The sequence below is a fragment of the Nicotiana tomentosiformis genome, chromosome 11, assembly GCF_000390325.3.
Source record: "Nicotiana tomentosiformis chromosome 11, ASM39032v3, whole genome shotgun sequence".
Lineage (NCBI taxonomy): Eukaryota > Viridiplantae > Streptophyta > Magnoliopsida > Solanales > Solanaceae > Nicotiana > Nicotiana tomentosiformis.
In genome coordinates, this window is record NC_090822.1 from 94,953,355 (window position 1) to 94,967,524 (window position 14,170).

At 34.0% G+C, this 14,170-nt stretch overlaps 2 protein-coding genes across 2 annotated transcripts; both read left to right on the forward strand.

Annotated features, from left to right (window-relative positions):
• Positions 1–293: 293 nt before the first annotated feature.
• On the forward strand, positions 294–791 carry LOC138901878 (uncharacterized). Its single transcript, XM_070189675.1, has one exon. It carries the CDS (start codon positions 294–296, stop codon positions 789–791), a length of 498 nt encoding a protein of 165 aa, XP_070045776.1.
• A 10,158-nt stretch (positions 792–10,949) lies between these two features.
• Positions 10,950–14,060, forward strand: LOC104112397 (non-specific lipid transfer protein GPI-anchored 2-like). Its single transcript, XM_009622292.4, has 3 exons — positions 10,950–11,452; positions 12,962–13,024; positions 13,687–14,060. The coding sequence occupies exons 1-3, from the start codon at positions 11,056–11,058 to the stop codon at positions 13,806–13,808; spliced, it is 582 nt and encodes a 193-aa protein (XP_009620587.1). The 5' UTR covers positions 10,950–11,055; the 3' UTR covers positions 13,809–14,060.
• Positions 14,061–14,170: the final 110 nt, after the last annotated feature.

Sequence of the window (14,170 nt, forward strand, 5' to 3'; positions counted from 1 at the left end):
GAGATTGAATAAAGAAGATAGAAAATTCATTTCTCAGTAATTCGCTCTCTAAGCTTACTGTGTCTTCTTCCTTAATCTATTTAGAGAGTTAAAGTTTCCATCCATGGAAGTTATCATGGTATCAATTCCTACGACACGAGTCGCTGCCCACTAACAACTTCGATTTCTCTCCACAATCACCTCAGTTCTCTCAATTTTGAAGTTGAACTTTCTCAGAGTGATTTGAATAAAAACTAGGGGTTTTTTGCAATTTGTGCAATTGTTCAATTTCGTTGAGCTTATCTGCATCATCCATGGCGATTGATGATAAAACCAGCACTATGCTCGGGGATCTTTGGGATGATTTTGATGCTATAATGACATGCCCTAGTTGTCCCTGTCCTGAATCAAAATGGTACCTCGAGCACTTTGAGTACCAAAGATTGATGCAGTTCTTAACTGGCTTAAATGAATCCTATAGCCAAGCTATAAGTCATATTACAATTATGTATCCCACTTCGTCTGTGAACAAAACATATTCAATCATAATAGATCAGGAGAGCCAAAGGAACCTTGCTAACTTCACACAAGTTTCTCAAATCACTGAGTTAGTTGAGAGCACAACCCTGTTCAGCAACAAAGCAGGCTATCATGCTGGTAGTAACTTTAAACATGTGCCTAGAAATATTACACTGATATGTGAGTATTGCCACCTCAAAGGTCACACTAAGGAAAACTGCTACAAGCTAGTTGGATATCTACCAGACTTCAAGTCTAAAAGAAGAGGAGGCACTGCTGGCAATTCTAGCTAATATGCAAATCAGGCTGGTTGGATGACACCTTACATAGGAGATACTGCATGTGAAGTCAACAATGCTGGAAAGTATGGACAACAACAGCAACCTGTAGTCAGATGAGGCTTTACTTCAATGATAATGCCAACCTACTACCTTCTTTACACTAGAGCAGTATCGGCAGATCATTCAGATGCTCAACAAGGGACTAGATGAAAGATCTTTTACCAAGGAAGTTGTTGCAGGTACATAAAATACCTAATGTCAATCTATAGTGATAGGGACTGGATTGTGGGCACAAGTGCATCTAATCATATGGCATCTAGCTTACAGATGTTAAAAGCATACAGGCTAGTATCATAATCAGACAGGAGCAAAGTTCACTTACCTACAGGAAATGTAGTCTCAGTCACATATAGAGGATTGACTTATATGTTTAAGACATGTCTAATGTGTTATATATTCCTGAGTTTAAGTTCAATCTTCACTCAGTATCCAAACTCACTAAAGAACTGAAATATTTGGTAATGCTCTTTCCTGACTTCTGCATATTCCAGGACCTCTTCAGTGGACATGTGAAGGGGATTGGTAGAGAGAAACATGGTCTCTATGTATTACAGGAGAAGCAGGAGAAGGTATCAAGTCAAAATTCAAGTCAACAAGTAACTAATAGCACTAGTATATGTTATGTGAATAAGACTAGTCATGCTCACATGTCTATTGTATCTAATTCTAGTAGATTATGGCACAAGAGATTAGGCCATGCACCATTAGAAGTAATAAAGAAACATGAAGCACTTAAACACCTAAAAGTTGATGTTCATCAACATTATATTGTTTGTCCCTTGGTAAAACAAACAAAGTTTACCTTTTCAGCTAAGTTCTACTGTGTCTAAATCTGCTTTAGATTTGCTTCATTGTGATATCTGGGGCTCCTACAGAGTTCCCGCCTATGATGGCAAGAGATTCTTTGTCACTACTGTAGATGATTATACCAGGTTTACTTGGATATTTCTGATCCATTCCAAGTCTGACACTATAGTCGTTCTTAAAGAACTATTTGCTAAGATTCAAAATATATTCTCTACTTCTGTTAAAACACTTAGAACAAATAATGGTTGTGAGTTCTTCAACACAGAATTCAAGGGACTACTCTCTACTCTTGGTATTGAACACCAAAGCACTTTTATGTACACTCCTCAATAGAACGGAGTAGCTGAAGGGAAACACAAAACTATTCTTGAAATAGCTAGAGGATTAAAGTTTCAGGCATGCATCCCACTAAGGTTCTGGGGTGAGTGTGTGACCACTATTGTTTACCTCCTCAACAGGCTACCCTCCAGAGTAATTGGCTTCAAATCACCATTTGAGATGCTTTATTTGCATACTCCTTCTCTCAGTCACCTCAAAATTTTTTGGGTGTCTTTGTTATGCAGTTGTTCCAAAATATTTTGACAAGTTTGCCTCAAGAGCCATTCATGTAGTCCTCATAGGGTTTGCTCCTTCAAAAAAGGGTATAAATTGTATGATATCCAGTCTAAGACACTATTTGTGAGCAGAAATGTGGTGTTCTAAGAAGATAATTTTCCCTTCAAACAACTAAAATTTGTAGGCAATCATGTGTTTCCAGTTCTAGGCCTGCTGACACCAGAGGCATCTATTGGTAATTTGAATCAGACATCCACCGCTTATGCTGAATCACCTGGTACTCCTGATAGTTCAACTCATGGGGAGGTCTACTCACCTCATCATCTTACTGAGCTCATGAAGAAGCACCTCATCATCTTACTGAAGCCCATGAAGAAGACAATTCAACTCTTCCTGATGAAGTTAATGGCACACCTGAACCACTCAATCCACAAAAACTTAGGAGATCTAGTAGACCTCATGTGCTGCAAGGCTATGTCACTAAACCAGTCAGTCACACCTGTCCATATCCTATTTCTTCATATGTGACCTATTTCAACCTGACCACTCCTTATCAATATATGCTGGCACTTCGCTTAGTTGTGCCTGAATTTAAGACTTTCAGAGAGGCTGTCTCTGATCCCAAATGGGTGCAAGCCATGAAGCAGGAAGTTGCAACACTAGAAGATAACAACACTTGGACCATTATAGACTTGTGTCCTGGTAAGACTCATATTGGTTGCAAGTAGAAATTTAAAGTCAAGTACAGGGTTTCAGGTGAAGTTGAAAGGTGTAAGCCAGGTTGGTGGCCAAAGGGTACAACCGGGAAAAAGGTCTAGACTACACTGAGAACTTGTCCCCAGTGGCAAAAATGGTTACTATGAAATCTATCATTGCACTGGCTGCTTTTAGACACTGGTTGATCTACCAAATGGATGTACATAATGTATTCCTAAATGGTGATCTTCTGAAGGAAGTTTATATGCATATTTTTGAAGGCTTTTGCAGACAGGGAGAGACTCAGAAGGTCTGCAAACTACAAAAATTATTGTATGGCCTTAAACAGGCTCCAAGACAGTGGAACATGAAATTAACTGAGGCTCTAGTGGATATGGGATTTCAGCAGAGTCATTTTGACTATTCTTTATTCACCAGAAAATCAGGGATGACATAGTGGTAATTGATGTGTGGCTATAATTTCATAATTTCGTACATTATGTGCCTTGCATTTTACATGCTTTAATGATAAATTACACATTATTTACGTATAATGGAGTCTATTTTATGTGTAGGTGAATTGGAGATGAAAGTAGAGCAAAAGGAACACTTAAACATTGAAAGTATGCTCGAGAACAGTGAAAAGGAGAGACCTGGCGAGGCCAGCCAAAGGCCAGCTTAACCAGGCTTTAGCCTGGCGAGGCCATCCAAAAGCCAGGATGAACCAGGCGTTAGGCTGGCTATGCCAGGCCTGGGGCCAGGTTCAATCCGAGTTTTGAAGGCTTATTTTGTCTCCTGGTTTGACTAGGACTTGACCTACACGTTTAGGTCTTTTCCTACACATATAAATAGACCTAAAACGTCACATTGGGTAGACAGACTGAGATTGGACAGAGAGACCGACATTAGACCGGGGATTCGACCTAAGGAGGAAAGAACACACTAGGAGCAAGGCGGAGAATTCTTCTACGAGTTTTTCACTTCCTTCTTCCTATTTTCATTATTGGTTATGAATTCTAGTATTGTAGTTATGCATACTATTATGAGTAGCTAATTTATTATCTAGGATTTTGATGGAATCTATTGGAGGATGATTTTCTTGTTACGTTAATATAGATTTACCATAGTATTTTCTCTATTTGTTCAACTATATTATTCTTGTGGTTGATTGAAGGGCCCTCAATTAGTTGTGCCTATTTAGTATGTATTACTCGGGAGGGAGTGCATATTTAGGTAGTTGTTGAACAATATCACTCCTAAACGTATATGAATGATCAATACGGAAGGTTTAAAGGTGGGACTAGGGATAACGAAACCTTGGTGCGATCTGAGTGAGCTGTACTTAATGCCAGCTAGTGTAATTCGGGAGAATATGTCTAGTAAATTATGGTAATTACTCGAGAGAGAATTACGACAGTTAGAGTGCTCATGATCAGTAGAGAAGACTTAGGCAAATTTATAGAAAACGTAGCGGAAAGGATTCCGACAATTGGGGAAATCATAACTCTATACCTCCTTAGTCTTGTCTAGAATTTTATCCATGTTAGTTGATAATTTTACTGCTTTATAATATTTACTAGTTAATTAATAGAAATAAAAATCAAATCTTTATAACTAGAAAATTATTTGAACTTGTGTTTCTTTACAATATTGAACAACTGTAGCTAAGCCTTAGTTCTCTGTGGGATTCGATTCCGGACTTGTAAACCGGATTATATTTGCAATGACCGCTTAGTCCTTTTTATAAGGCATAGTTGGGCGTGATCAGTAATCCTAGTATATGTAGATGATCTGATCATAACATGCACCAATCCTAATCAACTAAACCAAATAAGAGATGACCTATAGACCAAATTCAAAATAAAGGATCTTGGTGAGCTAAAGTTCTTCCTAGGCATTGAATTTGCCAGGTCCAAAGAAGGAATTGTAGTGAATCAAAGGAAGTATGCCATGGAATTGATCTCTGAATCTAGCTTAAGTAGAGCAAAGCATGTTGGTACTCCTCTTAAAATGAATTAGAAACTAACCTCAGCAGACTATGATAGTTGGATGAAAATCAGCACTGCAGATGAGGTACTGAAAGATCCTAGTAGCTATCAGAGGTTGGTAGGGAGGTTACTATACCTTATCATGACCAGACCTGACCTAGACTTTGCAGTGCAAGTCCTTAGCCAATTCATGCACTGTCCGAAGGTATCCCACATGGAAGCAGCCCTTAGGGTGGTGAGATACATCAAGGCTGAGTCTAGATTGGGTTTTCTGATGCCTGCCAACAACACAAACAAGCTTAGAGCCTATTGTGACTCAGACTGGGGAGCTTGTTTGCAAACAAGAAGATTAGTAGCTGGTTATTTAGTAAAGTTTGGGAATGCATTAATATCATGGAAGTCCAAGAAATAAGAGACTGTTTTTAGGAGCTCAGCAGAAGTAGAATTTAGAAGCATGGTTGCATGTGCTGCTGAAGTGACTTGGCTAATAGGACTCTTTGAAGAGCTTGGAGTGAATGTTGAACTACCTGTTGAGCTACTATGTGATAGTAAGGCTGCAATTCAGATTGCAACCAACCCAATCTTTCACGAAAGAACTAAACACATTGACATAGATTGCCACTTTGTGAGGGAAAGGATTTTACAAGGAGTGATTAAAACTGAACATGTATCCACAAACGAGCAGCTAGCTGATCTCTTGACTAAGTGCTTGGGTAAGTTGCAACATGACTATCTACTGAAAAGCTTAGGAGTGAAGAACTTGTCTATGCCATCAACTTGAGGGGGAGTGTTGAAGAGTAGTTAGTTAAAGTGTAAGTTGTGGTTGTGGGACCTATTTAGGATGAAGTCGTTATAATCTATGTAGGCAGTTAGTCGGTTAGAATAGTTAGCTCTTGTTAGGCTATAGTATATAAATATCCTCTCTTGTACATATCTCTAGAGATTGAATAAAGAAGATAGAAAATTCATTTCTCAGTAATTCTCTCTCTAAGCTTACTGCGTCTTCTTCCTTAATCTATTTACAGAGCTAAAGGTTCCATCCATGGAAGTTATCAAAGGCACCAAAAAAATTTACGAGCAATTGAACCACACATTCAAATTTTATCAATTCATCAAGACTTGTGAAGTATTAATTAAACATTATAGTACAAGGTCTCAGTTTGGCAGCACTTGTGAACAATGAACAATACAATCAAGTTTTGCTAATTTAGCATAACTTATGAACAATTGTACTAGTTATGCCGCCCATCATAACTTGTGAACAAGACAAGTTTTGTCTAAATCGGTAAAATTTTGGAAGCAATTTGTGCCAAATTATGCTCCGTCAAGCATAACTTATGAATAAGACAAGTTTTGTCGATCTGATAAGACTTGTGTACCAAAGTAGTGTCCGGAGACTTTCTTGCTTAATTTCTTTATACCGGGAACTAAAGTTAAACAACGATCATATATATATATATATATATATATATATATATATATATATATATAAATGTAAGAAAGAACCTTCATGTAGACATGTGACCATATTTTCTCCAAAAGGAAAAAGAAATTGGACAACTCATCTTCTTATCTTTCTACTTTTCCATCCAACACAAATAAATGCTTCCCCATTCTAATTTTTCTTCTTATATGCTTTCTTTTATTTTTTTCCAAAGGGGTTACTTCTACATTCCGAAAGGAACATACACTCATTTCCAGCTTGCAAGATTAAAACCTTGTGGACCATGGACGTATTATGTCACATGGTGCCAATAAAGGACGGTTTCTTGTACAAGCAAATACCAATATAATTGAGGAACAAATTAAATAATGCGGCTAAAATGTTAGTATTGACGATGATATTCCCTGGCTAACTACTACGAAAGTTTTGAGATTACGAAAGCTTTAATTAACTGCACTAAAATGGCTATAGACCATTAAAATGGAAGCAACCTTCGTTAATTAATATTTGTGATGCCTTAGTGAAAGCGGAGTTATCTTCGTTTGAGAGGATATGAAGTAAAGGAAAGATCATAAATTCCTCAAAAAAAATTGGAATTAAAATTTCAAAACCTAAATAAAAACTAAATAATGCCACCTTATGGACTACATAAATTTTAAGACCTCAAAGTTTCTGGATATCTTGTCACTTAAATTAGTTGAAGTTCCTAACTTTCTTAGAGAATATTAGAAAATTTCAAAATTTTATATTTGGGTGTACAAGAAACGCTAGACGTTTATATAAACTAGTTAGTCTATACGTTCGTGCGTTGCACGAATATTTTATATCAAATATTATCAAACACGTTTCAAAAGCAATATATGAAATTTAATAATCAATTCCTTAAAAATTTAATATATAATTCAACCCAACTCATTAATAATGTTTTGATACAATCAAGGGACAAAATAGAACTAAATATTCAGGAATCACGCAGTTATTCGATTAATTTACTTTAATTTAGTTAAGCCTCAATGATCCGGGTACATGAAAGTCATATTTCTTTAGCTTAAAACACATTAATAACGAAGAAAATAAACATAAAAAGTCATCTAATCATTATTCTAATCTCTAGATTCAACTTCAATCATATGTCCCATCCACGAGTAATCTTGCTCATGCATAAAATAGTTCAGATCTAGTGTCCAAATATCGATCATCACTTGTATACCTGTGTATATGTGCTCTTTTTCATTTTTCCTTAAAATAATCGACGTAGTTGCTCATTACTTGGAGCGTATTCTAGCATTTTGTTTACTTGTAATCTATTTTATTATATCTTTTATTAGTGAGTTATGGTTTTTGTTCAAATTCTTAGTGGATAAAGTTTTAAATATTACGATTCACCCAATAGGAAATTATCTTGCTAAAGAAATATATAATTTAGCTTTTGCAAAGCATAACAATCTGTCTACATAATATATATGATTATCTTGACGGTTGAGTATTTTAATGCATTTCGATTAAAAAATTATTTATTTTTCCTTAAATTAAATGAATAAACTGTAATAGATAATTGAATCTCTAATATATTATATGATCAAAATAGAAGGAAAATTTTGATGTTGATAAATGAATGTTGCATTCATTAACTATAGTATAAGGCGTAAAAGATATTTCCAACTCCTTGTTCACTGATAAATAGTTAGAGTTAGGATCTTTCACGTGGCCATTTATAATGTAATAACTTTTGTTTTGTTCCAATAAATTTTTTCACTTTTCAACATGTTATTGAAAAGTACAATCTGGATCTTTGTCCCCTGTAAATTTAATCAAACATAATTTGTTGTTAATAAGAAAATAATATAAATAAGTAAGAAATATAATACAAATATACAAAAGAATACCTCTTCGTCCACAAATATCAATTGCAGCCGCGAACCCACCTCTTTCGTTTTTATATTCTATTATTGGTCCCTTTCCAATTACTAATACCTTTATTACCCATTCAACATCGGACTTTCTTAGATTATTTATAGGTACAAATTCTTTCGCCAAATCTAATTCCAGTGTCATTCTCAAAACACCTGTAATAACTAAGAAAAAGCTGCAAAACAATATATATCTTCTCTAAAAGTGAAATAATTTTATTATTTAATACCGTTAATTCACTTAGTTAAAAAGGAAAACCCTTCTTAATGAGTGGTGGCCACTTGTGCTGGCAATGCTAGTTATAAATAGTAACAAAGAGTTTGAGGATCCAATTGATTCTGTGATATGTTCCTGTTCAGAGGAATCAATAGTTAAACTTTATACCAAAATCATTAACTATCTTAGGACAAAACTAAAAATATGTGCATCTCAGAAAAGATCCTAAGGAGCTATAAAGGATGTGAATTAGGAGTAACGATTAAACAATATAATAGTTAAGCCAAGTGGAAAAGAACTAAACATAAGTGAAGTGGAAAAAATAATACATTTTGCTACAGAATTTTGTTATGGAGTAATATACCGTCTCAAAAAGTTTATAATGGAGAATATAATAGCGGCTCTTTTATAGAAGTGTTTTGAGTCCTTTTTCCTAATGAATTCAGACAATATAATAAGTTCTCAAATTATTAAATTTGTAATAGGAATGTATTAGTTTATAAGGATTCGGATAATATAATTAGAGGTTGTCAAATATAGGAATTTTTAGGAAGTATAACGTGTTCCCAGGAGGAATTGGTATTATGTTTAGGGACGTGTGGATGTATTTTTGTACGTGTCCAATGGCTAATAGGATTAGAGGGCCGACGTTGGAATTCCGGTTATGGCCTTTCCTTGGGAGTTATTATATGTAATATTTTAAGGTTATTTTGGTAAACTAATATTGTATTCATACTTTCATAAAAATATAAATAGATAGATAGATAGATATAGATTATATAATATAGAGTATATTTTTCAAATTCTATACGCATATATATACTCTAACTCATATAACCTTAAAAAGGAAATAGAAGAAGAAATTATCTGAACCACTGTAGGTTTACTCAGTTTGACTGTCGCGTAGTATACCAATTCTCGTGCATAGGGAAATCGTCATTCAGGTGATGAGTCAATTCTTTTTCTTTATCCAACGTTTTTCACCCTTTAAAGGGTAAATCTCATTCTTGTTAACAATTACTCCGTAGGTTCTAACATACCGAAAATAAATTTTTATTTTTATTAGTCCGATATATTAAATTAAGAGAAAAATAATCTTTTTTTCTATTTTATCCTTAACATTAATTACTCATTCTCAAGACTTTTATTAATGTTATCATTATTATGAGTAAAATTATAAAATATATAATTTATTTATTATTTTTAAGGGTGAAAAGTATAATTAAAAGTGAACTGAGGGAATACTAGCGTAGAAATTGGAGGAGGGGAATTGTTTGAGATAAGATCTCCCTTTAACCTTACCCTCTTGAAAGGAAAGAAAAAATCAGAGCATTACGGCTATCTTTGGACAAGTCAACTTCAACATTCATGAGCTATATACACTGTAATAATTAAACGTAGCGAAGTAACAACTATTATTGGGTCAACATTTGAACCTACGTGTATATTCTATTCAACAAGTGAAAATTTACATTGGGTACGCGTAAGCGTAAATAGCTTCATTTAAACATATAAATTTGATTTCTGAAGCTCTCATGGTATTCCGGTGTTTAAAATTAAAGCTAGATTTATTTTAGGAAAATAAGATAAAACTTCAAACTAAAATACATTAGAAAGATAGAAAATATATCTTGCTTAAAGAAAAATTCGTACTTGTTTTTTTTTCCCCCATTTTTTGGCCATACATAAATAAACAAAAACATGCTTAGTGTTGCAAGAAAAGTTAAAGCTAGAAGTTTTCAAAAGAGCAAATGAAGAATTCCAGCTTCTTGTGCATGAAGCTTTCTCTGTCCTACATGCCATGCAACTTTCTTCTTTTCCCATGGCTGCACATTATTCTTGTTTTCAAACGCCCTAACTCCCAACCCCTTTGGCCCTTACCCTTTCCGAGTTTCTTGTTCCTCACTTTCTTTTCTTGGGTGGGTGGGTGGGTGAGGTGGTGGAGGACATATTTTAGTCTGTTATTAAGGAAATATCACATTTCTATATGTAGTAAGTTTTTAATATCAAATATTTCGTTATAAAATAAAATGATATGCCATATTTAAAATCAAAGATTTCGTTGTTTTTGATATGTTACACACAATTTTTAATATCAAGATATTCAAAAATCTTAGTTACAATCTTAAATTAAATCTGTGTATAGTCAAAGTAAGGCATATAAAATAAAACGGAGAATGGAGTATGTAATAGCTGCAAGTTTTCCTTGTGTGGCGTCTAGCACTCAACTCATTGCACCCACATCAGTGTGTAATTTGACCGTCCATTAGAAGGAAGAGTAATTACCCTTTACAATGCGAAAACTTCACTGATTGATCACTGGAGGAGGACCAAGGACATATTTTCATATTTTTCAGAGTTTGCCATAAACTGTATAGAGAATGTGAAAAGAAAAAGGAAAAGGAAAGAATTAATGCAGAATTTTAAAACATAGTCTGGTAGTAGGTGTTGGAAAATTTAATTTTGGGCTACCTAAAAGTTAGCTATCACATTTCCCTATTCAAGCCACCTCAATAATAAGTACTACTTACTACGTACTACTACTTTATATCTCTGCTTATACTTCATTGCTCACACATTTCTAACACCACCAAAATCAATGGCCTCAACAACCAAAATTACCGGCGCCATTGCCACCACATTTCTCCTATTTTCAATTCTAATTTCGTCCGCCGAGTCACAAATATCACCAATGGGGGCGGCTTCAGGGCCATCGATGGCGATGGCCCCGGCCGCTCCGAGCCCCGGGTTGGATTGCTTGTCAGTGTTGGTGAACATGTCAAGTTGCTTAACGTTTGTAGAACAAGGAAGCAACTTGACTAAGCCAGATAAAGAGTGTTGCCCTGAACTTGCTGGATTAGTGGATAGTAACCCAATTTGCTTGTGCCAATTGCTTGGTGATCCTGATAAACTTGGTGTCCAGATTGATATTAATAGGGCTCTTAAACTTCCTAATATCTGCACTGTAGAAACTCCACCAGTTAGCACTTGCGCAGGTACCCCTTCTTTTTTCTCTAATACTGTTCTCCGTTTATTGCCTTCTTTTATATATGAAACGAATAGTAAAGGTAAATTGGAGATGTAGTTCGTTGTTTAAAAATTAAAATTGTTGTCAAGAAACCGTATATTGAACAAACTTATGTGTCAGAACTCTTTATAAAAAAAGTTATTTTTATGTCTCTGAACTTTCTTTCATATGTAAAGAAAAAAAATGATTTATTGACTTGAGGACTTAATCTAATCTTACTCCTCTTAAACAACTTGCAAAACGAAAATTACACCGTATAGCCGCTCCAAAAAATAATACTAGTAGCTAAGAAAATATTTTTTTTTGTATATTAATGTAGAAGATACATATTTATATATATTTTTTATATATTTAGCTAGCAACCCACTAGCCAAATATGTAACTTGCTTTTTTTCTTTTAAATTTTTTGGGAGACGACGGAGGCCTACGTAAGAGAATATTAGGAAGTATTGATTATAGTCAGCATGCAACTTTATACTTGTAGGATATTGTAAGAAAGCAATTTGTTTGACTTTGTTTATGAACTTTTTCGTTTATGACTTAAATTTGTTGGAGATTTCAAGGGATTTGCATGTGAGCAAACTTTATTTCCAAATTAGAAAAGAAAAGGACATAATGGCGTTGATTAAGTAAATATATGTTAATTAATGCCAATATTTTCTTGAAACGAAAATAAAGTGAGGGGATGATTCAAGAATAACAAGGGAAGTAAATAAATAAAACCGAGGTTAGAAACTTGAATTCTTAAGAGACAGGGTTGAGGATTAACTCACAAGCTATACATAACTGAAATATGTTGTTCGGACTTTTTAAAAATATTAATGTAACGTTATTAGATCCTTAAAAAATATACTAAATTTAAATGATGCAACGCCAACAACATTTTTGAGAAAAGCCATTGCGAACGTAGAGCATGTGGTCCAATTAATGGTCTTCTTTAATAGTCCGCTGGTTTACAACTTCCAACCAAATTGGCAGGCTCATCGAAAAACCAATAAATGCAACATTTCTTCCTATCTTATTTTTTACGTCGAAAAATTACATTATAAATTAAATTTTTTTAGGGTAGAGTGTGAGGTCTATACGTAGCTAATAAGTGACATCAATCACGATTAATACATAAATAAATGAAATTCTGCAACATAACTACTTTATTATTAAGCTCTTATGTGATATATGACTCTTGTAGATGATATTATTAAATAGCAATGTAATATTAGTTCTATGGATTGATTGAGAAATTCACCAAAACATTCTACTCATTTATAACACCCATACAGTGAGACTTCAAAGATAGAAACAGAAACAATATACTAAGTTTTATACTTAATTTTTGTTTTTTTTAAAAGTAATTAGGATGTGATAAACTGTTGTCTAGTTTCTGCAAACTGCATAAGAAAGAAACTCAAGCTAAAAAAAGAATTTGATCCGATTTGGATGTGACGGATTATTTTTAATTTTTGTTTTTGTTTTTCAGCTTTAGGTATCCCAGTTGCAGCTCCAACGGCAAGTGATGAATTAGCTCCTGCTCTTTCACCTGGTAAAGTTATTTATTTGTACTTAAATAATTTAATGTTTACTTTTTCTCTAAAAAGTAGTATTTCAACGACCACAGAAAGATAGCTTTTAAAGAATCATTTTAAAATATGTAAACGAAAATTTACAACATTCTAAGCGGACGTTTGGACATAAGAATTGTGAAATTTCGGAGAAAAATAAAATAAAAATGGTATTTAAAAATTAGAGTTGTACTTAGAGATGAATATAATTTGGAGCTATTTTAAATTTTTGCGAGTGTTTTGAAGCGAAAATTTTGAAAAATAGCTTTTTGGAGTTTTTCAAATTTTGAAAAAATTAGAAATTCAATTTCAAGTAAAATTTAAAATTTTTATGGCCACATACTGATTCTGGAAAAAATAAAATGAAAAATCACAAAAAAAGTAAAAACTTTTATGGCCAAACGGGCACTAAGTTTACATAGTTTTTTTTTACCCGATACTAGAAAGTGATTTTTGTATCTTTTTAGTATATTTTTACACTATTATGTCACCTAAGATATAATTATACAAAAGTGCCCGTATAAAGTGGGATTAATAACCTAAAAAACATGATAGATTTTTCTTACAACAAATTAAAATATGGTGACAGTGCAAATATACCAATTTTCTAACCCTCCCTTTCTTTCTTTCTTTCTTTCCTCAGGAGGATTTGCCTCAAGCCCTACATCCGAGAACAACGATAAAAATGCAGCTCAAACCATGGCATTCTCCAAGATGCACATCGTTCTTGGCTTTGGAATTATGTTTTTCCAAAATATTTTCTGATTCTGCTACAATTCTTGGAATATGACGCACTTGGAATTCTTGGTAGATACTACAAATTGGATCATTTTAGAGGACACCAACAGACTCTTAGGGAGTTTCTATTTTGTAATTTCTCATTATCTTTTCCACGTTCAAATCATTCTTGATTGTATCGAATTTCTAGTGACATCGACAATAGTTGTGTATTCTTATTCTGTAATGTTTTACTACGACTTTTAATTCGCTCTACATTAAATTGTTATTTGTTGAGAACTTGAGACTGCCACTTAATTGCTTTGGGTTCTATGAAGTTGCAATCTGTACTGGTGTAATATTTTTCAGTTTTGATAACGATGCACATTACATTGTAACTCACGCCTCAG